We start from the raw sequence: 23906 nt of genomic DNA on the forward strand, positions 1-23906 counted from the left end.
TCTTCAGGTTCCTGTTTTAAGGGGTGCCTCAGGGGCTAGGAGCTGGTATCCCCTGTGCTGGTCAGCAGGAGAACTAAATCTTTGGTGCCTGCTCATGAAGGGGGGGGGGTTAATTTTATCCTCAAGGCAATGTGGCAGCCAGCAGAAGGGAGCTGAGCATCTTGCAAACGATGAGAACTGTAAATACAGGGAGCACTTGCAGGGATTTGAAAGGCTGACACGGGAATGGTGTAGCGGAGAGCGTGGTTTGGTGCTGGGAAGACAGGAGAACCTTGGCTGACAGGAGCAGGGAATGCTGTGGGAGAGCAGGGCCTGGGCAGCACCCCTGCCCTCACAGTTCTGCACTGGCACAAGCTTGCTCTGCACTCTGCACTCCTTGGTGGGAAAGAGCCAATGGCTGGTGGGGCTCAGTGCTACCACAGAGCCTCAGCTTGGGGAGAACTCCTTCCTGCTCTGGAGAGCTGGGCTGTGGGAGCCCCAGCTGCTGGGACACAGTTCCAGGAGCAGCTGTATCCTCATGGAGCTGACACGGAGGCTGCACTGCCCACAGTGCAGCTCCCTGCTAAGCTGCAGACCTGCAGAACATCAGCTTGGCTTTCAGCAAAGAGCAGCCAGTCCCTGGCAGGAGAGAGAGAGATTCCCTGGCCTAACCTTGTTGAGAGGTGAGCAGCAAGTGTTTTGTGTGGTAGAACTGGTAAAGGAGTTTCTGGTGTCCTTGGCCTCCAGGCACATAATGTGCTGAAATTAATGCAAGTTACTGTGGGTCTTAAAGGGAGAAAACTGGGGTGGGTGCCAAGGGGTGTTGGAGGGTGGCTGTGCCCCCAGGCATCTCAAGTCCTGCCAATCCCAGCTGTCAGAGCCCAGCTAGACCTGGCACCGAGCAGTGCCTGTGGGGGTGGCAGCACCCCCCAAGGAGCCTCTGTCCTCTTCATGGGGTGTCACCATCTCTGCAGTTCCCCAGGTTGATTCCCAAGCTTGCAAAGATTGCTCACAGCTGTTGGCTTTTCGCTGCCTACAGGTGTCACAAAGCTTGTAACATTGAGACAATATATTCAAATAAACTTCTTTTATAAACCAATTAAACTAGATAAACCAATTAAACCTCAGCCAACATATGAATACAGATTCGTGCTGTGAAGTAGAATTGGAACCACCTGACTGTACAAATTCTCAAGATCTCAGAAGGGTCCCCTGGAATGCACAATCCCTATGCAATGAGCTGAGGGCTCTCAGCCTCCAGGAGCTTCGTGCTGACCCTCAGGGAGAGTCCCTGACTGCTGACCAACAGCTCTGAGGAGCAACTCCACTGTCCCCCAGCGTGGCTCCTTCCAGAGCCTGTGGGATCTGATCTGGGGTAGGCCAGAGCCACATTAACCTTCCCTGACCGGGGCTCTGACCTTCTGCCCCACCACAGCCCCAGGGGCCGGTCAGGCTGGAGCCAGCTGTGACACAAGGGGGGTGGCACCTCGCCAGCCAGAGGGGCTGAGGTGGCTGCTCCTGTCACAGCCAATTGGTTTGGGCTTGTCTTAAACACCAGAGAGGCAGAGGCTGGGCTGGTGGGTTGATCCTCTGCCAGGCAGTGGGTGGAAGAGGATGCAGTATGGACATAGCTCCTGGCCTTGTTGAACATGCAGTGGTGGGGAAGAAACCCCTCCAGCTGCTGGGGATGGGGAGACTGGACAGATGCCTGAAAGTGGAGCAGACTGAGACTGGTTTGCAAAAGCCAAACTATCCTACTCCTGTCCCTAGTCCTATTTATTTATTTACTATAGCTAGCAATGGTCATGATGCCCTCGGGCTGCTGGAGGCACAACCAAAACCTTACCAGTGCCTCAGCAAAGGAAGATTTACAAATCCCTGCATTGAGAAACACCGAACCAGTGGAGCTGCTCATGCAGGGGATTAGCTGGCTCATTGGAGGATGAGAAAGTAGGACATGTACCTGTCAGGTGACCTCCCCAGATCCAAACAGCACTTCACATGCTCTGCCTCCCAAAACAACAGATGTCCAGGATACATTGGGGCAGTAGATGGATTTTTCAGATCTGGCAGCCAAAGAGACAAGTTTGTGTGCCAAGTCGAGAGAGGCCAGTGTTGTTGCAGGGATAAGGAATTTTCACAAACTTGGACCACAGAGAGAAACAACATCTTCCATCTTACAGTTATTTTACTGGCAGTTTTTAGGTCAATCTCTGGAAGAAGTGCAGGGGAAAATTTAAATGTTTCAGCCAATTTGATCTCAGAAACATCCATGTAATCCAGGCCCCTCAACGCATATAAGTCCACCACAACTCTGCCAAATGGGAGCTGTTGGTAACCACAGCTCAGGCCTGCCCCAGGCATAACTGGCCCTGTGCCCCCATTTGGCTCCCCCCGGCTTTGTGCTGGTTCCCTGTGCTGCCCAGCAGCCTCAGCCCCTCCTGACACCTGTGCTGGTGCTGCCGGAGCCAGGAGCAGGGAGCCACCAGTGCCAGGTGAGCCTGGCCAGCTGCACCTGCAAACGGCAACCCAAACCCCCTGTGCTGCAGAGGGAACGGCGGTGTCCAGCTCTCATCCACACGCACGAGCAGGCAGCGATGGAAGGCAGGCTGTGGCAGAGCAGACACCCGGCCGCCCTGGGCCAATGTCACAGCATCTCTTGCTGATGGTCCCACTGGGCGCTGGTGGCCCCTTGCCCCATGACAAGGGGTGACATGCGAGCCCTCTGCTAGGGGCTGGCTGTGGCAGCGACATAATGTCCATGCACATCCCCTGGAAAACTCTTCCAGCCTTCTGGAGGCGGACGTAGGAAACTCGGATCCAGCTCCCCGGAGGCCTGGCCCGGAACCCGCCTGGTGCGGCGTGGCCGGGGCAGATCCCCCTGTGTGGGTCAGGGGCGAAGGGGAGCTCGGGCCATGGAGCAGCCCCGGCTGGAGCAGGGTCCGGGCCCTCCCCGCCTGCCGGCGCTGGCTGCCGAAGCGGCCCGGAGCGCCCCCAGCCCCGGGAGGAGCCGCCCCTGAGCCCGGCCCCTTCCGGCTGCCCCGCCCGGCCGGCGCGGGGCGGCTCCGTTTGACCGGGAGCGGTGGGCCCGGCCCGGCGCCGCTGTGGGTCCCGGCTCGGCTCGGGTGTCCCGGCTCGGCGTGACCCGGTTCGGGGTGAGCCGGCGATGGCAGTGCCGGAGGCGGTGCCGGGCCGGCAGCGGGCCCTGGCCGCCGGCTCGCCCGTGGATTACATGAGCATCACCAGCTTCCCGCGGCTGCCCGAGGAGGAGCCGAGCGGCGCGGCCGAGAGCGGCCTCCGCGCCCGCAAGGAGGAGGACGCGTTCCTGGGCGAGCAGGACACGGGTGAGGGGCGGCGGCAGAGCCCGCCCGCGGCCCCCGGCACCCCCGGCCCTCGGCCCCGCGCCCGGAGCGGGGCTCCCCGGCTCCCGCCGTCCCTGCGCCCCGGCCCCGCCTTCACCCTGAGGGACGGAAGGCAGCCAGAGATCCGGGGCTTCGGCACAGAGCCTCCCAGGGCAGCCTGGAATGTGCTCTCCCACAGCCTGCTCGGCCTTCCGGCCTGGACCACTTGTGCATGGCCTTCTTGCATGCTCCTTGAGCGTCTCTCCACCTGGGATGCTCCTTGAGCATCCCCCCACCCTAGGGTGCTCCTTGCACATCCCTCAGTTCGGGATGCTTCATCCCTCCGGTGCTCAGCTGGAATAAAGTCAGGTGATCGTTTGATCTATGAGAAAATCCTCTGCCTATTTTTAACTGATTGCTTCCTCCTCCATAGTTGAGAGAAATGCTATTTCTCCCCCATGTCGTGTTTCTTCTGGCGGTATTGCCCTTCCCCCTGGGGCTGGTTCCCAGTCCGGGTGCCTGTCAGCCCCCAAGCCCATGTTTGCACAGCCCCAGGCTCCCCTTGCCCTCTGCCCTGTCCCACCATGCCCACGGGTGAAGCTCCCATTGCCCGTCCCACCCTGTGCTCTCCTGACCGTCGAGGCAAAGCTGCTGCCGGCAAGAGTGTGGGAGCAGCTCTCCTGGCAGCACAAGGCCTCTTGTCACACAGCCAGAATCTGGTGGACTTTTGGCAGTGCCAGCACCTGCAGGTGGGGTTGCTGGAGAAGAGAGCTACTGCTCTCCTGACACTTGTTGCAGGAGCACCTGCAGAGCCCACCAGCAGCTCCAGTCTCTGCTGTCTCCTCTGCAGTAGCTCCAGACCTGAGGTGGCCCTGGTTCTCCAAAGCATTGGCTCCCACTTAAAGCCACAACTCCTTCATGGCCCCACAGAAGCCAAGTGGGATTTGGTGGCTTGTTTTTCAAAGCATGCACATTGGTGTTGGGATGGGCAGCTGTGCATTGGCTACGCAGGCTGCTTCTGATCCCAAGTGACCCCTTCCAGCTGCTCCCATCCCCACACCGCAGCTCTGCTGTCCCTATGCAACACCAGTGGGCACAGAGACTAAAAATAGGATGTCTGTGGCAGAGAATGGAGGTGCTGCATGGTGGGAGGGCTGTGGCCTGCCCTCTTCTACAGTTGCTTCCAAGGTATTCATGTCCCCTCATGCTGGGCTGGCCTGTCACCAGAGCAGAGGGATGGTGTCCTGGAGTCCAGCTCACTCCCCACTGTTTCCCTGCAGGTGGGACTGGGGCCTCACTCGTGTGTGCCAGGGGCTGTATGTGACATCCCACCCCAATGGCAGCCCCTGCCAGGCCAGTTGTGGCCCCCACTGAGGCCACCAGCCAGTCCTCCTGCTCAGTCCAGCTCGCTTAGACCAGAAAAGCCCATGAGGGATCAGTGTGTGCTCAGAGGCTCAGGCTGCAAAAGCTGAGCCTTTCCCAGTCCCACTCCTAAACCACCACAGCACAAATGAGATTAAATTCCCTCTGAGGGGATTTCCTGGCTGTGGAAGTTTACTCCTGGTTGCAGCATCACTGAAATTAAAATTCCTTCCCTCCCTGGCCTCAGGAAAGCTTCAGCTAGGTCAGGTTAATGCCATGACTAGGACTGGGCTGGCAGTGCCCAGGGTGATACCCAGCACCTGCCAGAGCAGACAGGCAGGCAGTTGATGGGGGATGTGGGCTTTCCTGCTCTCTCCCCTCTCCTTTTCCAAGCCCAGGAAACATCTGTACGGAGGGACAATCTTGTCTTTTCCACTTGGTGCCTCTTCTTCCACTATGGATGCACAGAGTACTGCAGCCCCTGAAAAAATTCCTCCAGGAGCCCTGGATGATGCCCTGAGCTACTTCATCCCCTTCAGAGCCCATGAGGGATGGGCACAACCTCACAGCTGCCCCAGCAGCTCTGTGTGCCTGGCAGCACCAGGACAGGCAGGGCATCCTTAGCCGGTGTCCTCCCAGCACAAGGGCAGCAGCTGACACTCACAGAGATTCAAGGCATCTTTCCGAGCAAAAAAGACTTTTTCATCCTGCTGAGGCCCAACAAACTCCTGCCCCACTGCTTTGCCATCTTGGAGCTGGGTGTCCAGTGTGTGGCTTCATTTCACAGTGGGCCTCATCTGCCAGAGGAAGCAAGGAATTAAAGCAGAGTCCTTCCTGCAGAGGAGCCAGTGGATGTTCCAAGGCCTCCGGTTTGCAGGTTTGCTCCTCCCTGCCCTCGCTTCCCTAGAGGGATTTTCTCTTCCCAGGCCAAATGTTTTGCTTTACCTCTGTTTTGCTCAGGTGCTTTAGTTCAATCACAGCTCCAAGTAAAGCTGCTGCATCTTTTTTCATATCTTAATTTCCTCTTCTTCAGTCCTGCTGCATTTCAAAGACCTGTTTGCTGTGTTAAGAACCCCTCCAAATGGAGCATAAGAGTGGGCCTGTCACTGAAGGCTGATGAATGGACTGAAATGGAGTAAAAATTCAAGGGTTTCTTGTCTCTTAATCTCCAGGGAAGTCAGTTTGGAATAACCAGAGCTAAAGAAAAGGATCAGTAAAATGACTCAAAGCAGTATCTGAGCCAGAAAGGCTCCTGAGGGCTGGGATCAATGGGGAAGGTGATAGCCGTGCTGGAAGGGGCTCAGTGTAACATTAGTGCTGGGTAAACACTGCAATAAGAGCCCCAAGTTGCTCAATAACTCACACCTGTTTTCTCCCTGTTGCCCACAAAGACCCAGACTCCTTCCTGAAGTCTGCGCGTCTCCAGCGCCTGCCCTCGTCCTCCTCAGAGATGGGGAGCCAGGATGTGTCCCCTCTGCAGGAGACCAGCAAGGACCCCTTCTCAGGAGACTGCAGCTGCCGGCAGGACGGGCTGACCGTCATCATCACCGCCTGCCTGACCTTCGCCACAGGCGTCACCGTGGCCCTCATCATGCAGATCTATTTTGGGGACCCTCAGGTAAGACAAAACCGTGGTTTTATGGTTGGGCTTTGGCTCCAAAGATGGGAGAGCTCCCTGACTTTCCTCCTGGTCAGAAGTTCGACAAGGGAAGCACTGGGGAGCCATGGCTGGTGTCAGTGAGGCCCTGGGTGCCAGTCTCCCCCTGGTTCCACCCCAAATTGGCTTGAAAGCCTTTTCCTGCACCTGGAGGTTGTACTTGGAGAGCCGAGCCAGACTCTCAGAGCTTGTCCCATGTCCAGGTGTGGGGGGCTGTGTCAGGCAGGTTTGGGGGTGCTGCCGGGGGGGAACAGAAAACCCCACTGCTGTGACTGCAGCTGTGGTTTGAACTAGATGGGAATGCTTTCAGAAAATAATTCTTAGTGAAACAGTAGGCATCTTGTCCACATGGACAGAGTTTTATGGATTATGGGCATACATGCCCAGATTCACCTCTGGAAGATTCATCCAGGACTAAGTAGAGAAATAGCTGAAAACAGAGGTGAACCTCCCACTAATCTGTCCCACTGCCCAGTGCTAGATTGCACAGCCAAGGCAGTATGGCCACAGGATTGGACCCTGCAGAACCTCTGCCAGGTCACAGTCAGCCAGGAGTCACCATCATCATCTCCACATGTAGCCATGGCCCTTCTGTCTTTTCATGTCCCCAGGCCAGCCTGGCTTTTGTTAAGATGCTGCAATTTGTGCCATAGGGACAAAATCAACTCTTTAAAATATCATGGGAGAGCATTAACACAGCTCTGGCACAAGGATGAGAACATGCTGTGGTCCTGGGGCCCTGCTGCATTCTTTACAGCTGTATCCCCATTCCTGATGACTGCCTGGCTGCAGCACAGGGACAGCTCTGGGCTGGTGAGGGGCAGAGGGAGATGTGGCCCCCCAGCCTGGCACACCAAGTGTGGAAAGCTGTCTGAACTGGTGGCCGTGGCTGCCTGCAGCTGCCCTGGAGCGGGGATGCGCCAAGGGACGCACGGTGCCCGCTGGCATTGGTTGGATCAGCCCCGGCGCTGGCCCCAGGCCTCAGGTGGCACACGGGTGGGTGTGCACAGAGCCGGGCAGGAGCAGCAGTGCCCAGGGTGCCCTCTGTGTCCCGCAGCTGTTCCACCGCGGCGCCGTGGTGACAGACGCGGCGCGCTGCACGGCGCTGGGCACACACGTGCTGGCCCGACAGGGCTCCTCGGTGGACGCCGCCATCGCCTCAGCCCTGTGCGCCGGCATCGTCAACCCCCACACCTCGGGCCTGGGAGGGTAAGTGTGGGGCACTCACCCTCTGCTCCTGGCTTCGGCTGTCCCCAAGGGAGTGGTTTCATGGAACCCCAGAATGGTTTGGGTTGGAGAGGCCTTAAAGCCCATCCAGTGCCACCCTCTGCCATGGGCAGGGACACCTTCCACTATCCCAGGGTGCTCCAAGCCCCATCCAGCCTGGCCTTGGACACTTCCAGGGATGAGGCAGCCTGCACCAGTGCCTGGTTCCCCTACCTCCTCCTCAGACAGAGGAATATTTCTTCCAAATACCTGATGTAAACCTGCCCTCTGTCAGTGTAAAGCCATTCCCCCTTGTTCTGTCACCATCTGCCCTTGTAAAAAGTCCCTCTTCACCTGAGAAATGCCTCCATGGCAGTGCCAGGCTCAGGGTGTGGTGCCAGGGCTCTGACATCAGGCAGTGGATGTGTCCACATCTGTCACAGTGACCCTTCCCGTGCTCCATGCTGTCAGCACAGGACAGAAACACCAGGCAGGGAATTGTTTCTGCTGAAGTTGGTGCAGGAAGCATCCAAGCCCCAGGCTCGAGAGGGCTGGTGAAGGGCAGAGGGAGACATGGCCCCCCAGCCATGGGAGCTGTGCCAGGAGCTACAAACACCCTGGGCTCAGCCCCAGTGCTTTCAGAGCCTGAGTTCTGCCTTCCACAAGCTCTGCTCCCGAGGCTAAGGTCTGAGCCCAGCTCCAGGAAGCTGCCAGGGAGGGATGTCCTTCTCCAGCCCTCATTCCCAGGGTGGCATCCACGTGAGCCCGGTGCTCCTGGCTCTGCAGGAAGGCTCAGCAGCGTTGTATAAACCCAAGCCACCTGATCACGGCTCCAGCTGCACCACCCATTGCCGCTGTAAGCAAGCACCGTCTTTTGTTGCAAAACTGTTCAGATTAGAAAGAAAATCCCAGATGGTCCCAGCCTGGCAGTGGAACAGAGCCAGTGGCTCCATGACCAGGCAGGCAGGGACTGCTCCAGCCTCACCAGGCTCAGCACAGGGCTGCCTGCGTCCCACACCAACCCCGCCTTGGCTGTCCTGGTGTGTGCCCTAGGCAAGGACAGCAGCATTCGCTGCTACTCCGGCCACCTGGTGGCCCTGCTGGGGCGGGTGACCTGGCACAGCGCCCCTTGTCTCACCGGGCCGCCCTGGCCTCAGCGCCCCCCGAGCCGCACGGCCGCGGTGCTGCTGGAGCGGCCGCGCCACGCCCTGACCCTGTCTCGCCGCAGGGGCGGGGTGATGCTGGTCCACGACATCCGCAAGAACAGGAGCTGGGTGATCGACTTCCGTGAGGTGGCTCCCCTGGGCATCCCGCTGGAAGGGGACCCGCAGCAGGACACCAAGGTGAGATCCCGGCCCACAGCCATTGTCTCCAGCTCTCCTCTCTCCAACTTTCAGGCTGAGGGGCAGATGTCCAGCAAAGCTGCAAGAGGTCTCTCTCATCATGGGAGATCCTGGGCCCTGCAGACATGAGGAATCTAGGGAAAAAAACTTCTTTATCAGCCCCGAAATACCTGCAGAGCTTTGGGGAATAAAGAGGTACATTTCTGTGGCACCAGGGTGCTGGGAGGACAAGAGTCCCAGGAAGGAGCATAATCCCAGGTTGTACTGCTGAGTTCTCTCTCCTGACCAAACTGGGTTGAGAACAAGATTGAATTTGCCTCTCTCCTTCCAAAACCTTTTATTTCATAGTAAAGTGTGTTGCTACAGACTCTTCCCCTCTCCTAACTATGCAGATAATTCCAAAGTAAGCATGATTTTCACCTCCCCTTGCAGTTGGGGACGGTGTCCCATGTCCTCATGGAAAGGAGACTACTCTTCCTTTTTGTCCTTCCTGTTTTACAGCCAGGTCTGCTCGTAGGGGTGCCAGGCATGATCCTAGGAATGCACCAGGCACACCAGTTACATGGCAGGTAAGACATGAGGCTGGCACAGGCTGTGCCCTGGGGTCCCTGTGGGAAGCTGGGAGCACATGAGCCCTTGCCATCAGACCATGTTCTCAGCCACCAGTCAAAACCATCAGCAAAGAGGTACTTAGAGGCTTGTGTTGAAAGAGATGATTATTTTTTTGCTATTTCATGTACCAAAGAAAAAATTCAGCTTGGTCATGTTTTCTGCAAAGTGAACTGTTGGCGAAGAAGATGTACAATGAATGTTCTGTTAGAGCTGCAGCACATGGCCCTGCGTGTCTGTGCATTTTCATTGTCTCTTTAGCTCACCCTAAGAGGTGTGCCCGTCCTTGGTGCTCTGTTGGGATACAGAGGGATCTGAATGACTTGCTCACCACCAGAGCCTGGCTTGAGCTCTTGCTGCTGGCACAGCCCTTCCCCCATCCATGCACGGCCATTTCTCTCTGGGACACATCCTGGAGCACTGACATGATCCTGTTGAGGAGAAACACTGAAAGCTCAGTGCTCCCTTTGGCCACTGCTGGCCCCACAGCCTGGTGTCCCAGGAGCCCTGACTGCAGAGCCAAGCCCTGTGCTAGCTCCCCACCACCCTGCCCCACTGCAGCCCTCCAAGGCCCATTTCTCCTTGTCCTCTCTCCCTTGCCAGGCTCCCCTGGTCCGAGCTGCTGGGCCTCACGGCCGATGTTGCCCAGAATGGCTTTAATGTCACACATGACCTGGGTGAGTACCTGATGGGCAGCTCAGGGCAGTTCACTGTGCAAGGCAGCTGGGGATGCAGGGGGTTAGTCATGGGAAATCAGGGCTTTGTGGACGTGGAGATTGGATGCTGTTGGGAGCTGAGCAATGTGTGAGCCACAGTCTGCCAGGGACAGCGTGGTGGCAGCCAAATGGGAGCCCTTTGCCATGTCTGGGCAGAGCCAGGGCAGACAAACCACACTGGGCAGTGCCCAGGGCCAGGCAGGGAAGGGTTCTGGGGTTTCTTTGGGTTTCTTTCCCAGTTCCAAAGGACCAGTGGTCCAGCTCCCCTCTAGTTCTGCAATAGGACCAGAGGCAGCAGCAGGTCTCCAACATCCCCATCAGGTGCACAGTGACTCCAGGTCCTTTGTGCCTTCCTGACCCCTGCTTTTTCTGGATGTCCTTCCCCTTCTCACCTGCAGCCAAAGCCCTGAGTGAGCTGAAGGACCTGAACTACTCTGAGCGATTCCAGGAGCTCTTCCTGCCGGGTGGGCAGCCCCTGCTGCCTGGGATGTTCGTCCGGCGCCTGGACCTGGCGGCCATGCTGCAGCTGCTGGGGGCAGAAGGGGTGGCAGCCTTCTACAGCGGGAACTTGACCCAGGAGATGATCTCTGAGGTGAGCCAGGACTGCCCCTGGCACCTGCCAGCCTGGGGCTGTCACCTGCTTAAGGTGACAAACTGCAGATAAGCCAAGTGCCAGCACAATGATGGGGACAGATGCCTCCTTTCTCTTTCCTGTCCCTGCAGTGGTGGGAGTACTGACACACAGGCCATTCCCACAGTCTACAGAAGTGAAACCTCCATTTCCTCTATAACCAGGACAGTCTGGAAAGGAAACAAAAATCATTTTGGGCTCTAGGCTCTGTTCACTTGGGTGACAAAGCCTTTTCCCCCAGGATGAGAGGCTGTTGAGAAACAAGTTGTTGTGGTTAATGGGACTGTAGGATACAGACTCCAGGAAGATGGTTTAAAAAAAACCCTGAGTCTTGTGAGCAGAGGATTAGAAAGGCTTGGTCCCACTTGGGGTTGCCCTAGTTTAACTCCTGTTAAAGGTGCTCTGGAAAAAATATCAGAACAGACAAAGTAATTTTGGTGAAAAAAGCCCCCAACAAACCATAGCAACTTTTATATCTGTGTGGCTGCAGTCAGGGTAGTTGGAGCACCATTTTATTGTGCCACCGTGGCTCAAGTGGTGCTCCTTCAATAGCTCATCAAGAATCTGGAATGTGTTCATTCCACTCAAGACTCAGACATCTGTGGGCTCTGTGTTTGGAAATCTACAGTTCACCTGAACTACAGCAGAGGTGAAGGATGAGGAGCAGGAGGAGTCCCAAGCATCTCCACAGCTAAACCCTGCTTTGTCACTGTGTTTCCCTGACCTGGGGGCTGCCACAGGGAAGCACAAATTCCCTGTGGAGGAGCAAGGCCCAGGGTTGGCACATCAAAGACCTGACAAGCTCTGGGATCCAGTGCACAATTCCAGCTTTGGTTGCAGAGCAAAGTGCTGCCTTCACAAAGTGCTTATTGCTCCAGCACAGGGAGGGCATCCATCTGGTGAAATCAACAGCTCCAAAACACCCACTCTTTGCTTCCAGGCACAGGTGGAAAATAGTGCTCTCTTGGGAATTTGGGATGTCTGCAGTGTGTGGCTGACTGGGGCTTCTTGCCCTTTCTCTGCTCCTTGTGCCCCATTCCCCACTGGCTGGGTCTGGGGAGCCAGGTCCTGGCTCAGCACAGCCCTTTTCTCTGGGAAGGAAACAGGGATCCCAGGTAGGAGAGACACCTTTAGCAGCTTTGGGGTTGCTTGACATTCTGGCCCCACGGCATGCCCTGCATTAGCTGTCCTGCTCCAGTGATTCATTCAGTTTTGCCAGGGGAGTTTTCCTGCCAAGGAAACCAGCTGGGTTAGAGATCAGAGCATGCAGGCATCCCAACAATCCCACCCTCTTCCTAAGAGCATTGTCCAGACACTCCTGGAGCTCTGGCAGCCTTGGGGCCATGCCCATTCCCTGGGGAGCCTGGGCAGTGCCCCACCACCCTCTGATAGTCCTCCCTCATCTCCAGCATGACTCAGCCACAGAAGACCTGCAATGGAGAGAATGGCCCATCTTTCCTGTACCAACCCTGGTACATTGTACCTCTGACAGGAATCTTACAGGAAGACCAAGGCTACAGCAGACCCACTATCAGATGAAATAATTTCAGATAGGGTGAGAACAGTGATTTTTTTAGTTGATGTTTCTAGTGATGGCCACCTGCTATACCCAAGCTCCTTGTCTCCTGGACCCATAATCCTGGCAGTATTCAATGCCCCTTATCACACTCCTGTTTGCCAGCCAGGGCAGGGAGGCTGCAGGGCAGGGCCAATTCCCATCTTCCTGGGCAGACAGAATGTCCTGGGAGCACCCTTGGGGTGGGTGAGCTTTAGGAGGGGAGTGCAGAGCATCCTGATGTGCTGAACAGTGAGCCAGGTGCCCAGGGCTGTGAAAGCACAGATGTCCAGGGTACCCTAAGGAACTTGGCACCTGCTCAGGGATCTCAGTGGAGTGTGTTTGAAGTGAGGGTGTGTTGCACACAGAGCCTTGGCCCAGGCTGCTCAGGGTGCACTGCTTTGCTCTCGTGCAGGTCCACAGCTACGGAGGAGTCTTGGTGGAGGAGGATTTCAGCAATTACAGTGTCACTGTGGAGGACCCTGTGCACACAACCTATCGAGGTACACCCTCCCCCTGGAGCCATGCAGCTCCAGGGGAAGCTTTTCTTCACCTTGCAAGGGGTGGCAACAGCATTGAGCAAGAGTTGAAGTCAAAACTGTGCTGAAATGTGTGCAGAAAGGCCTTCCAGACAGTTTCCTGCTATTTCCTGCTGACACTGATGCATCATGGGTGGCTCAGGAGATTTTCAGTACTTTGAAATGTTTTTTTTCCCTTGGAAGTTTAAAGATGCAACATGTTCATATCTTGATGCAACATCTCAACAGAAGCTGGACCTACAGCTGAAGACAGTTCCCAAAGGGAAAAAAGCTAACTTTATGCAATGTCAATATTTTCTAGCAGTCCCTGTATTTACCCTCCTTATAGCTGTAATGTTGCAAATTTTTTAGGTAGCCTTCCAGTATGTAAAAGAGTTTTATAAAAAAAATGAGGGAAAGTGACTTTTAGCATGGGCAGAGAGTGACAGGACAAGGGGAATGATTTCAGACTAAAAGAGAAGAGATTTAGAATAGATGTAAGGAAGCAATCTCTCCCTGTGAGGGAGGTGAAGCCCTGGCACAGGGCCCAGAGAAGCTGTGGCTGCCCCTGGATCCCTGGAAGTGCCCAAGGCCAGGTTGGATGGGGCTTGGAGCAACCTGAGATAGTGAAAGGTGTCCCTGCCCAGGGCAGGGGGTGCCACTGGACAGGCTTTAAGGTCCCTTCCCACCCAAAACATTCTGGTTTTCTACAATTCCATCTCCATTCTTCCATACTGCAGTCTAGAAACCAGCAGCCAACCAATGAGAACTGAATTGCAGAAGTAAAAAAGCATTCCTGTTTGGGCTTCCTTCGTCCTTCATGAAGAAACAGAAAGATACAACAGGGATGTTCTGGGAAATCCTTCTCAAATCATGCTGCTTTCTATTGTTTCCCCTTGAATCAGGAAGGGTTTCCCTGTCCTCATGGATGAGTGCTCTCACTGGATGGTGTCTGACAAAAGCAGCTTCATTCCTCTTCTCTTCCCTCCACAGGACACCTTGTTTTCACCCCTCCTCCTCCACATGCAGGTCCTGCACTGATCTCAGCACTGAACATCCTCGAGGGCTTTAACATCACAAGGCAAGGGTCCAGAGGGAATATCTTGCACTGGATGGTGGAGGTAAGAGGAAGTTCAACATCTGGCTGAATTGCTTGTGCTGCTAGAGAATGATTTATTTATTTTGTGGTTGTACAAAAATGTTTGTATGTTATTCCCAGAGGAGAATGAGCAAATAGACTGCTAAGGTGTAAAACTGAGCAGTACTGCTGTCTCAGAGGCTGAGCAGGAGCATCTTACCTGCTTAGGAAGAGCTTTTTCAGAATAAACCGTGGCTTTGTCCATTTCTTGTATACAGTTATCTCTGCAGAATGACCCCACAGCACCTGAGGGTGGTCCCATCAAGTTCCTCCACCGCTGAGCTCCAGTGGTCCTGGCCACTGCAGAGCACCTGAGGGCACTGCAAGGTGTGCTGCAAGAAAAGCCTCTACACGGTGATGACAAGGAAAACCTACCCAACACTTCACATTTTAAAAAAAGTTTACATTTTTGCCCACCTCCTGATCTCTGAGGTCCAGAATTTTGCCAGTATTTAGGACTCTCCTGCCAAAACCTTGCAGCTTTCCAGGAGGTTGAGCAAGTGTTCTGTCTCCTGCTCTGTAAGCAGAGTTGTGGTCTTAGATGTTCCACAGATGCACAGATAGGGTTTATGAGTTGGGAATTTACAGATACACAGCTGGGCTTTATCAGCTGGAAGTTTTAATTGAGGATTTAACTACACTCTTGTAGCAGACAGGACAATGGGTGCATGGAAGTGTCTCAGCAAAAATGCAGCAGAGATGTCACACACTGTGCAGAGGCACAGGAGGTTGACTCACCTGAGTCATTTTTGAGCTCTCTTCAGGAAGCTTTGGGTGAATCTATTTCCTCTGCCAAGAGTTTCACCTGCTGGTTATCCTGGAGCAGCACCCTCCAGCTCCAAGGCAGTCACTTCAGGAGATGTGTAACCCTGATTGCCTGGGTCCCACAGCTCATCATGGGGCTGAGGTTCAGTGCTAGGCCAGCTTCAGGTACCCAGCCCTGGGACAACCAGGACCAAGGTTAAGAGGTCCTCAGCCTCTGGGGTGAAAGTGCTCTGCTGTTTCCATGGAGCTCTTGCCTGGCCTCCAAGCCCTTGCCCCCCTGAGACAGTGTGGTGGTCAGAACACTGCTCCATGGAAGTGCTGCCTTCTCCAGAGCTTTGTCACATTCTGCTCCCCACACAGCTGGTAACCAAGGAGAAGCTGTTGCTGTGTGGCACATTCCAGACCAGCAGTCACATCTCACTGGCTGCCTGCAGGGGAGTGGGCTGTTCTGGATCCTGAATGACCATGGCCCAGCCTGCAAGCTGAATGCTGAGTGTGTATCTGCTCAGCCTTTCTCTCTCAAGGCTGGCTTGGCTGAGGAGCAGCTCTCTCTCTCCTCATGGCTCTGCCCTGGCTATGCTGTGGTCCCAGGGTTGGATAAACCCTGTGCTTTGAAATTGCATCTTCCCATTTTCAATGGACTGGCTCAGGCAGGATTCTGCATGTCTGAGAAACCAGATCTTTTCCTCCTTTTGCACCATCATTCCCTGATGTATGCTGGGACTGATGCTTTCTTTTCAAGCCCTTTGGATGGTTTACAGCCAGGAGCTGGGCAGCAGCTGGAGAGAAGAACACTCATTTCTGCTCAGCACTGGTGCTGGGCCAGCAGAGCTGGGGTCCAGAGGCAGCCCAGCACCTCTGTCCCATTGGGATTCAGTCTGGTCCCTGCTGTTGTGGTGACCATTCAGGAATGGAAAGAGAAGGTAAATGGCATCCTGGAGACCCTGTGTGCCAGATGGCAGTGAGGCTGAACCACTGAGCTGGACATCAGCTCCTGCCAGGGATGTTGCACTTGTAATAGCAAGTGCATTGCCAGAGGGCAGGGTTAGAGGGGATAAAGGGAAGAAATTCTTCCCTGTGAGAATGGTGAGCTGCTGGCAGCAGTTGCCCAGAGAGGCTGTGGCTACCACATCCCTCGTAGCATTCAAGACCAGATTGGAGAAGCATGTGAAGGTGTCCCTGCCCATGGCAGGGGGATGGAATGTGGTGAGCTTTAAGGTCCTTTCCAACTCCAACCATTCTGTGATTCTGTGGTTGTACAAACACTGCTGGATTCACTTGGCTCCTCCAGCACAGTTTGCCATGCTGGACTGAGGCTCCCTGGTTCCCATACCCACATGTGGCTGCCTTTGCACTGAGGTATTCCCAGAACCCAGACTTCTGGTAATTTTTCTTCATAAGGATCAGCCAACACACCAGGACACCAGATACCTCTTCTAGTTTGGAGTATTAGAAGCTGTATTTCCAGGGCCACATAAATGTTTTTCCTTTCCCCTCCCCTCTCCTTTCCTTTCTTCTCCTCTTCTCTCTTTTCCTCTCCTTCTCTTCCTCCTCTCTTCCTCTCCTCTCTTTTCCTTTCCTTCTCTTCCTCCTTTCCTCCTCTCTTCCTCTCCTCCTCCTCTTTCTTTCCTTTCTTTCTTTAGACACTAAAAATAGCCCTGAGTCTGGCGAGCAACCTGGGAGACCCATCTGGTGACGTGTCTGTCACTCACACAGCAGAAGGCATGGTGAGGTATGTCTGAGGAGGACAGGCAGGTGAAGTTGCAGGATGTGTGGGTTGGATATCATTCCTGGCTGTGCTGTGCCTTTTTCTCCCTGTGTTTTATGAAGGAAAGGTCAGACCCTGAGTGTCCTCCCAGGGCTCATTCTTTTACAAGGATCACAGCTGACCACAGGCGCGGGGCTCTGGGGAAGGGTCACAGGATGTCCTCACTCAGAGGTTTCCTGGAGCCAGCTTGAATTTGAGGGTTCCTCCCACTTTGCCACAACTCTAAACATTCCCTTTGAGTGGGTCAGACAGACAGCCATCCCTGTGGACATGGCCACATGTGCCACTTCTGCCTCTCCTGGCCCTCTGTGGGGCTCAGGGCCTTGCAGAACACCCAGCTGTGCAGGAGAGGCCAGGCCTGGGGTTTGAGCCCAGCTTCCCACCTCAGAGCCAGGCTGAGCCATGGGCTGGGCCTGACTTGTCCTCCTGCTGAAGACTGGCATTCAGCTGGGGTTGTCACCTTGGCCATCGAGGAAGGCTTTACTCCTGGTGAGGGCAAACAGGGGTAGACAGAGCCTTTGGAGGCTCATGGCAGACTGAGTGCCACTCTGTGCAGACTGAGCCACCTTGTCACCCCTTCCTTCCTTGGGGTGAGCCAAACCAGCCCCCTGTCCTCGTGCAGCCCCTCGGGACCCCCAGCCCCAGCTGTGTGAGACACCAGGACACATCCAGCTCCCCAGGCTCACAGCTTGCTTTCCTCTCTCCCTCCCTCCTCGCTGAAGTAAATCAGAAGCCAATTCCCTGCGCCAGCTGATCAATGACTCCCAGTCCTTCCTGTCCACACCTCCCTCCCCCCTGGAGAGCGGGGCTGCTGCCAGCCAGGTCCTGGTCATGGGCCCTGATGACTTCATCGTCGCCGTGGTGAGGTAAAGGATGGGCCTCTTCCTCCTCTACACCTGGGGGTTGGGAGCAGGGAGGAGGGAACAGGACAGGGTGGGAACAGGCCTGGATCAGCCAGGTAAAGGATTGGCCTCTTACCTCCTCTACAGCTGGGGTGGGAGGAGGGAGGGTGGGAGCAGACCTGGATCAGCCAGGTAAAGGATTGGCCTCTTCCTCCTCTACAGCTCGGGTGGGAGCAGGGAGGAGGGAACAGGACAGGGTGGGAACAGGCCTGGATCAGCCAGGCTGCTCTGTCCCAGTCAGTCCTGCAGCAGAGGACTGGGAGAGTGGGGCTGAGATGTGTGGGCTGGTGCTGCTCTGTCCTGTGCAGCCTTAGAACCCTCTGACAATGGAACGTGGCTGCAGTGGCCTGGACCTGCTCCCTGGGGAGAGGGGGTGACAAATGTAGGAGTGATGGAGGCACATCCATCTCAGCAAGGAGAATCCTCAAACACGGGGAGGGACAGACTGCTGTGGCATAGGTGTGTCCTGCTCCTAAGTGCATTGGTCTCTCCTCAATCTCACCAGCCCTAGACAACCATCAAAGAATCTCTATCAAGACAAGGTGGGACAGAAACTTGGAGCCCTGAAAGCCTCGAGGTGTACAAAAATCTCTGGAGTGATTTGGATGAAATTTCCTGTGTTTCTTTTCAGTTCTTTGAATCGTCCCTTTGGCAGTGGAATAGTAACACCCTCTGGAATCCTCCTGAACAGCCAGATGTTGGACTTCTCCTGGCAAAACAAAACAATGAACCACTCCATCCCCAGGCCGGTAATGAATGGCATGACAAATTCTTTACCTTTTCTTTTCCCAGTTTTATTCTTATCTTCACAACAGGGGAACTATTTAATGCTTTATTAATAACAGAGACAACAGCCTGTAGAAAGCTGCTATTTTTCATTACATAAGCCACTGAAAGTGAGAAAACAGAGGGCTCCATGTCCATAAGTTATTATTACAATGCAGAATTACCAAACAACACCGTTACCTACTTTCCCTGCAGCCCAGATGCACTTTAAGTAACAATGTGGACTTGTATTAAGCAGTTTCTTCATGAATTGTTGCCCTTCAGGTTAAAAAGTAACAAATAGCAGGAAAAATGTCTTCAGGTCTTGGAAAGAAACAAATGCAGACCTGTGCTGGTGGCTTCCAGGCTGCCTTATGCATTGTAAAACCTTCTTGTTTGAAGAGGGTGATGAGCTCCATGTCCCTTCTGTGGCAGAGTTGGCTTGTTGACATTTTTTGGTGCAACTTTTCCTCAACTGCAGCCAAACCTGGTTCAGCCCGGGAAGCGGCCGCGCTCCTTCCTGCTGCCCACCATTGTCAGGCCCTCGGAGGGGATGTGTGGCACCTACCTGTGCCTGGCAGCCAACCACGGCGACAGAGCCCTGAGCGGCATCGTGCAGGTCAGTGCCCTGTCCTCCCTGGGCAGCTGCTCGCTCAAGGCTGAGGAGGGTCCCCTCCTTTCCCTTCCTAATTGTCCCAGGCTGGGTCAACACTGGTGGCCACAGGTTACTGGTTCAAACTTTGGTGTCACCAGTTCCACACTTGGGTTATTTCAAATCTCTAAGGGTTACCAGTTTACTTTTCTTGCACCTTTCCTGGTGGCACCACTCCTAACTGTAGAGGAGAAGCATTTTGGCAAAATCTGTAATGGTTTTTGTCATTCTAATACCTGTTCAAAACTCACCTTAAGGATGATTAAGAAAAAAAGGAGCATTTTTTTATTCAGCAAATTGCAGGAAACTGGCAGCCCTTTAACCCTTTTCCACACGAAAAGCTCCTTTTAAGGCATTCCCAACTGAATTCTTCCAACTCAACACTGAATATAAATTGGGCAGTTCCTCTTAATTTATGATTTGTAAGGAGGTGAAGTACTTGCCAATAGCTTGATTGCATGTACAGCAGTAATGGATTGCTGAAAAGAAAAGCCTGAGAAGGGCTCCCAGTTTCCTTACCTTTTGAAAAGCATTCTTCAGAGCAAAACCAAAGCCAAGAACTGCTTCCTAGTGCTTTGTTTGGAGAAGTCACATGCTGAGCTTTTGGCTGTAACAAACACTTCTTTAGAGCTTACATCATGTTCCAGACACACAGCTCTGCTACTTTAGCAGGAACTATGTGACAAAAAGCCCATGGTATCCTGAAAATGTCCTGCTTTACAAGCAACAACATACAAGCCACATTCCAAGGACCTGTTAGTGTGTGCACAGCCCTGCAACAGTTCATGCAGTTCAGTAAATGGTTCAAAATCTCCTTTGCCTGCTGCACGTGCAGATGTTGGAGCCACCAATTCGGGGCATGCTCAGGAAGTTGGCTTCACCTATTCTCCTAGCTTTTTTTATTATTGAGGACAATTTATTCTCTTGCAGGTTTTGGTAAATGTTTTAACATTTAACAAGAATCTGAGTGAAAGTTTGTCACTTGGTCGACTTCACCCCCAGCTTCAGTCCAACACCTTGCAGGTTGACAGTGAGTATGGACACTGGGTGGGACACAAATGGACACAAATCCAGCAAGTTTAGGAAAAGAGCAGGATTTCCCTAGCACACTGCAATGGAAGCACCACAGGTCACCATGTTCTAGGGTCCCCAGGGGTGTGGAGGGTTTTGGGGAAGACAAAAATCAGAATTCAACTTCTTCAAAGCTTGGAGACTTTGCTGAGCCATGTCCTTTCCCTCTTGTCCTGGAAATGCTTCCTGACCCCTCTGGCACCATCTCTCCAAGCTCTTTCAGGTGCTTCTCCCCAACCCTTCCTCTGTCCCAGCTCATCTCCTGGCAGTGGCCTTGTCCTGTCCTTAAATCCTTCTGGAGATCAGATGCAATGGACAATATCCAACTCAGCAAGACTGCAGCCTCAACTTCACCCAGACATGTGCTCAAAGCTTCCTGCACTTTATTCCCTCTGACATAAATTATATTTCTTCACTTTTCAGTCCATGTCCCTTAATTCCAGCAGCTGGGAAGAAGGCAAGGCTTATGGAAAGGGCTGTAGCTTGACAGTGCTGAAAACACAGCATCAGTGCTGGCCCTCTGCAGTCTGTACTGTCAGCTCTTGTCCTTGTTACTGTCAGTCTTGGTCTATTTGGTGTTTTTCACACTGCCCCAGACTTCACCAGAGCCAACCATAAGTGAAATTTGGTTCTCATTCCACACCAAATAGCCAAAGTTTCTGGGCTTTTCCCATTTCAGAGGAAAATCTAAATAAGATCTGTCCTGCGGTGTGCCCTGCAGACTTGGAAGTTAAAATGGAATTAAATCTGAAACTTCACAAGGTCCTAATTTGTGAATTTGGACATTCTGAAGGAGCAGCAGGCAGGTTCCCCCCACTGCAGGCCCCAGCAGTGTTAGACAGACCTTTGCAGCAGAGGCAACACTGGTTTCAGTTACCAACTTTCTTTTCAAATCCCTGCAGGTGAGTTTCCTGAAGAAGATATTGAATTTCTTGTGGCCAGGGGCCATCAGGTGGATAAAGTCCCAGTGGTGTCCCTGGTGCACGGGGCCAGGAGAACCAACAGTTTCATCATTGGCCTGAAGGACCCCAGGAGTGCAGATGCTGCTGGAGCCACAATCTTGTAGCAGCTCCCGGGGCCGTGGGCTGTACCAAGGCTGACACACAACCCTGTGATGTGCATGTTCTGAAGTGGCCCCTTCCCCAGCCCCCATACTGCTGGGAACGTGTTCTGCACTCCCCACCCTGACAGCACAGAGGAGCCAGCAGCAGCAACATCCAGCTCTCTTTTTATTTTTCAGTCCTTTGGATTGCAAGCAGCCCGGGCCTTGTTACAGGGGTGGCAGGAGCACTTTTCTTTTGGCAGTCTTGCTAATAGTTCAGTCTTTCCAAAGCTCAGTTCTAGCCAGCATCTTACTTTTAGGGATCAGGAACATGAGCAAGGGAAAAAACAGCTGCTGCAGCTGATGTTATTATTGATGGTGATTATCCTCATCTCCCTGTCTTTCCCAAGCTCCTTCTTTGCTTCCAGTGCAAGCCAGTCATTAATAGAACCTGATGGAATGTTTGTAGGTGCCTGCAGCTGGAATATTGGGGAGTGCTCTAATACTCCATCTGGGCCTGCTGATTTTTGCCAACATGCAGCATCCCAGGGAGGTTCCTGTGCCCACATCACTACCTACCTTGAATTTTGGCACTAAATATTTTGAATCCAGTTGCTGCACAGACTCACTGGCAATCTGATTTTGTAACCAGAGCAATGGTTTTCACCTCCTCTAACAACTTCTTCCTCTAACAACTTGTGCACCCCCCAGTAGTTTTCTTACAGAGGTTTAACCTCCTCACTGGTGAATTTCAGATTAATGGTAGCAGGTTTAACTTTCTTAGACACTTTTTTGGAGATATCTTAGCAGTACTCCACAGTGAAAAACCACAGATCACAGACTGAAGACCACATGGAGAGCATTTAGGTGTGTTCAGAGCTTTTCTTCCACTGCATTATCTCAATCTGTTCCAAAAGCCTGGGTCACTCCTACAGAGAGGCTTGGGAATTTCTGCTGACTGAATTAATGGCTGTACCTTAGCTCTGTGTTTTAGTCCTAGTGAATCTACTGGAAAAGCTGAAGAGAGTGAGAGAAAAAGTAGAAACCAAACCAAACACTGAGATAATTTTCTGTGCACAGCATGTAGTGAAAATAAAAGAATGCTTTTGCATTTTGTGTCTGAAATTGAGAAGGGAAGAATACCCCAGCTGACATCTGCACCAGGTCATTCAGCCCACATTTGGACATTTCCTGTTCCTTTTGCTGGCTATTAGAGACACTTGGCACTGAAAAATCCAGAGTTTGATCATTTTCTGCAGTCTAAAATGTGATGTTTTCCTTCATGGTGCAAATGCACCCATGGCCACTGTACATATTATATATGTGTGTCTGCTTATGGTTGTGTTGCTCTTTGATTTGGTGATGACACCGCTCACCCTGACCTCCCTCCCCAGGCACCCTGTGGCTCCCTATTTGTGCCACCCTCCTGCACTCGAGGGCATGGGCTGATTTTGGGGTGGCTGGGGCCACAGGGCAGATATTGGACTAATTGTTCCTGGGAGCTGTGGATCCCAGAACAGCCCAGTGCAGCACGTTGGGCTGAGTGAGAGCAGAGGTGTTTTCATGCTCTGCTGAAGTGCAGCCACCCATGAGGGGAGCAGAGCAGCTCCCACTGACGGCACCATCAGCAGCATTTCCTGATCCAAGTGCATCCATGCCCTCAGCTGGGACAGGGGAAGCACAATGTTGTATCTGTGACGTGCTCTGTGCCACCAAGAAGAGACTTCACCACAGGGACACCAAATCTATTTATTTATTTCTCTGTCATCAGCACTAGAGTTGGTCACTGACCAAGGATGGAGAGATGTAAATGGGTCTTGGAGCAGACCTCTTCAGGCTCTGTTGGAAGGGAAGGAGGCAGTTTTGTGGGTTGAACCTCTCTGGAGATGGTCTGGGGTTTTCTGCTCTGTCCCAGCCCTGATCTGTCCCTTGGGCATGCAGGTTCTCTATGAACAGCTGCAAAATATGTGATCGAATCATTGTCAGTGCAGAACTTCGCATGAAATGTCACAAAAAACTTTGAAAGATTAAATTCCTCCTTATTAACTGAATTCACCAACTTCTGATGCTGGATACCGTGTATATGTTTGGGAGTAATAGACTTTGGTCTTGATTCAAAAGGGCACTCCTATGTCCCAAATAACAATTTCACAGCAATTATCCAGAATCTTAAAATAAAGCATGTTCTGAAGTGTTCTGCTCAATCATGGCCTGCATTGCAAAAAAAAGAGAAAATTGAAAATAATTGGAAGATGAGACCTATGCCCCTAGGTTTCAGCTAAGAGAAGTAAAGGTATTCCAAATAATTTCCTTTTTTTTTCTCTGTTTAAAAGCAACATCAGTATAGCACAGATGTATCCAACATGGAGACCTTTAATCTGCTAATTGGCCCAGTGTCTCTAGTATTTTGAGCCCATCTGTTGTGATCTGATGAATTTAACATCTAATGAATTTAACATCTGCTAAATTTAACATGAGGTACCAAGAAATACCTGGTGTTTCCCTTGGTACAGGTGAGATGGGCATTGTGAAATAAAGGGTTGTATTGTAGAGATGTGTGTGTGCAGAGTACCTGTGCTGATCTCAGCCTGGCCCTTGCAGGCATCTGACAGCTCTGAAGCAAAATTTGTCCTGAAATTTTGTCATGGAAGTGTCAGTGAGGAGCTCAGAACACAAAATACAAAGGGGCTGGGAAAAACGAAAACGATTTTAAAAGGAACAAAATAAACACAAACAAAGTAAATAAATTTTTAAAAGATGCCTTTACTAAACGTGACAAATTATGATCTGGAATGTGGCCGGCTTGTTTCTGCCCAGGTTTGCAGTGCTCCCCGTCAGCGTGTGCTGCTTTCACACGAGGATGAGCTGGGGCCAGGCTCTGCCATG

The 23906-nt window shown here is 53.0% G+C and overlaps 1 protein-coding gene across 2 annotated transcripts; it reads left to right on the forward strand.

The window, feature by feature from the left end:
• The first annotated feature begins 2994 nt into the window (after positions 1-2994).
• GGT7 (gamma-glutamyltransferase 7) lies at positions 2995-23215 on the forward strand. Of its 2 annotated transcripts, none has more exons than XM_071455390.1 (15): positions 2995-3323; positions 6074-6300; positions 7397-7548; positions 8774-8888; positions 9390-9457; positions 10101-10174; positions 10612-10805; positions 12815-12902; positions 13911-14038; positions 16464-16552; positions 17311-17454; positions 18122-18239; positions 18737-18874; positions 19838-19937; positions 20881-23215. In XM_071455390.1, exons 1-15 carry the CDS (start codon positions 3146-3148, stop codon positions 21042-21044), a joined length of 1977 nt encoding a protein of 658 aa, XP_071311491.1. In that variant the 5' UTR covers positions 2995-3145; the 3' UTR covers positions 21045-23215. The 2 variants fall into 2 exon arrangements, with proteins under 2 accessions (XP_071311491.1, XP_071311492.1); XM_071455391.1 differs by lacking the exon at positions 2995-3323 and adding an exon at positions 4044-5559.
• Positions 23216-23906: the final 691 nt, after the last annotated feature.

The sequence above is a fragment of the Agelaius tricolor genome, unplaced genomic scaffold, assembly GCF_023055355.1.
Source record: "Agelaius tricolor isolate 1412-34295 unplaced genomic scaffold, bAgeTri1.0.p SCAF_49, whole genome shotgun sequence".
NCBI classification, from domain to species: domain Eukaryota; kingdom Metazoa; phylum Chordata; class Aves; order Passeriformes; family Icteridae; genus Agelaius; species Agelaius tricolor.

Bases quoted from the DNA above. Each gene is read 5' to 3' on its own strand.
- GGT7 (XM_071455390.1), top strand. From the start codon at position 3,146: ATGGCAGTGCCGGAGGCGGTGCCGGGCCGGCAGCGGGCCCTGGCCGCC. The intron at 9,458-10,100 runs GTAAGACATGAG...CTCCCTTGCCAG, and splicing joins GCACACCAGTTACATGGCAG to GCTCCCCTGGTCCGAGCTGC. The intron at 10,806-12,814 runs GTGAGCCAGGAC...GCTCTCGTGCAG, and splicing joins CCCAGGAGATGATCTCTGAG to GTCCACAGCTACGGAGGAGT.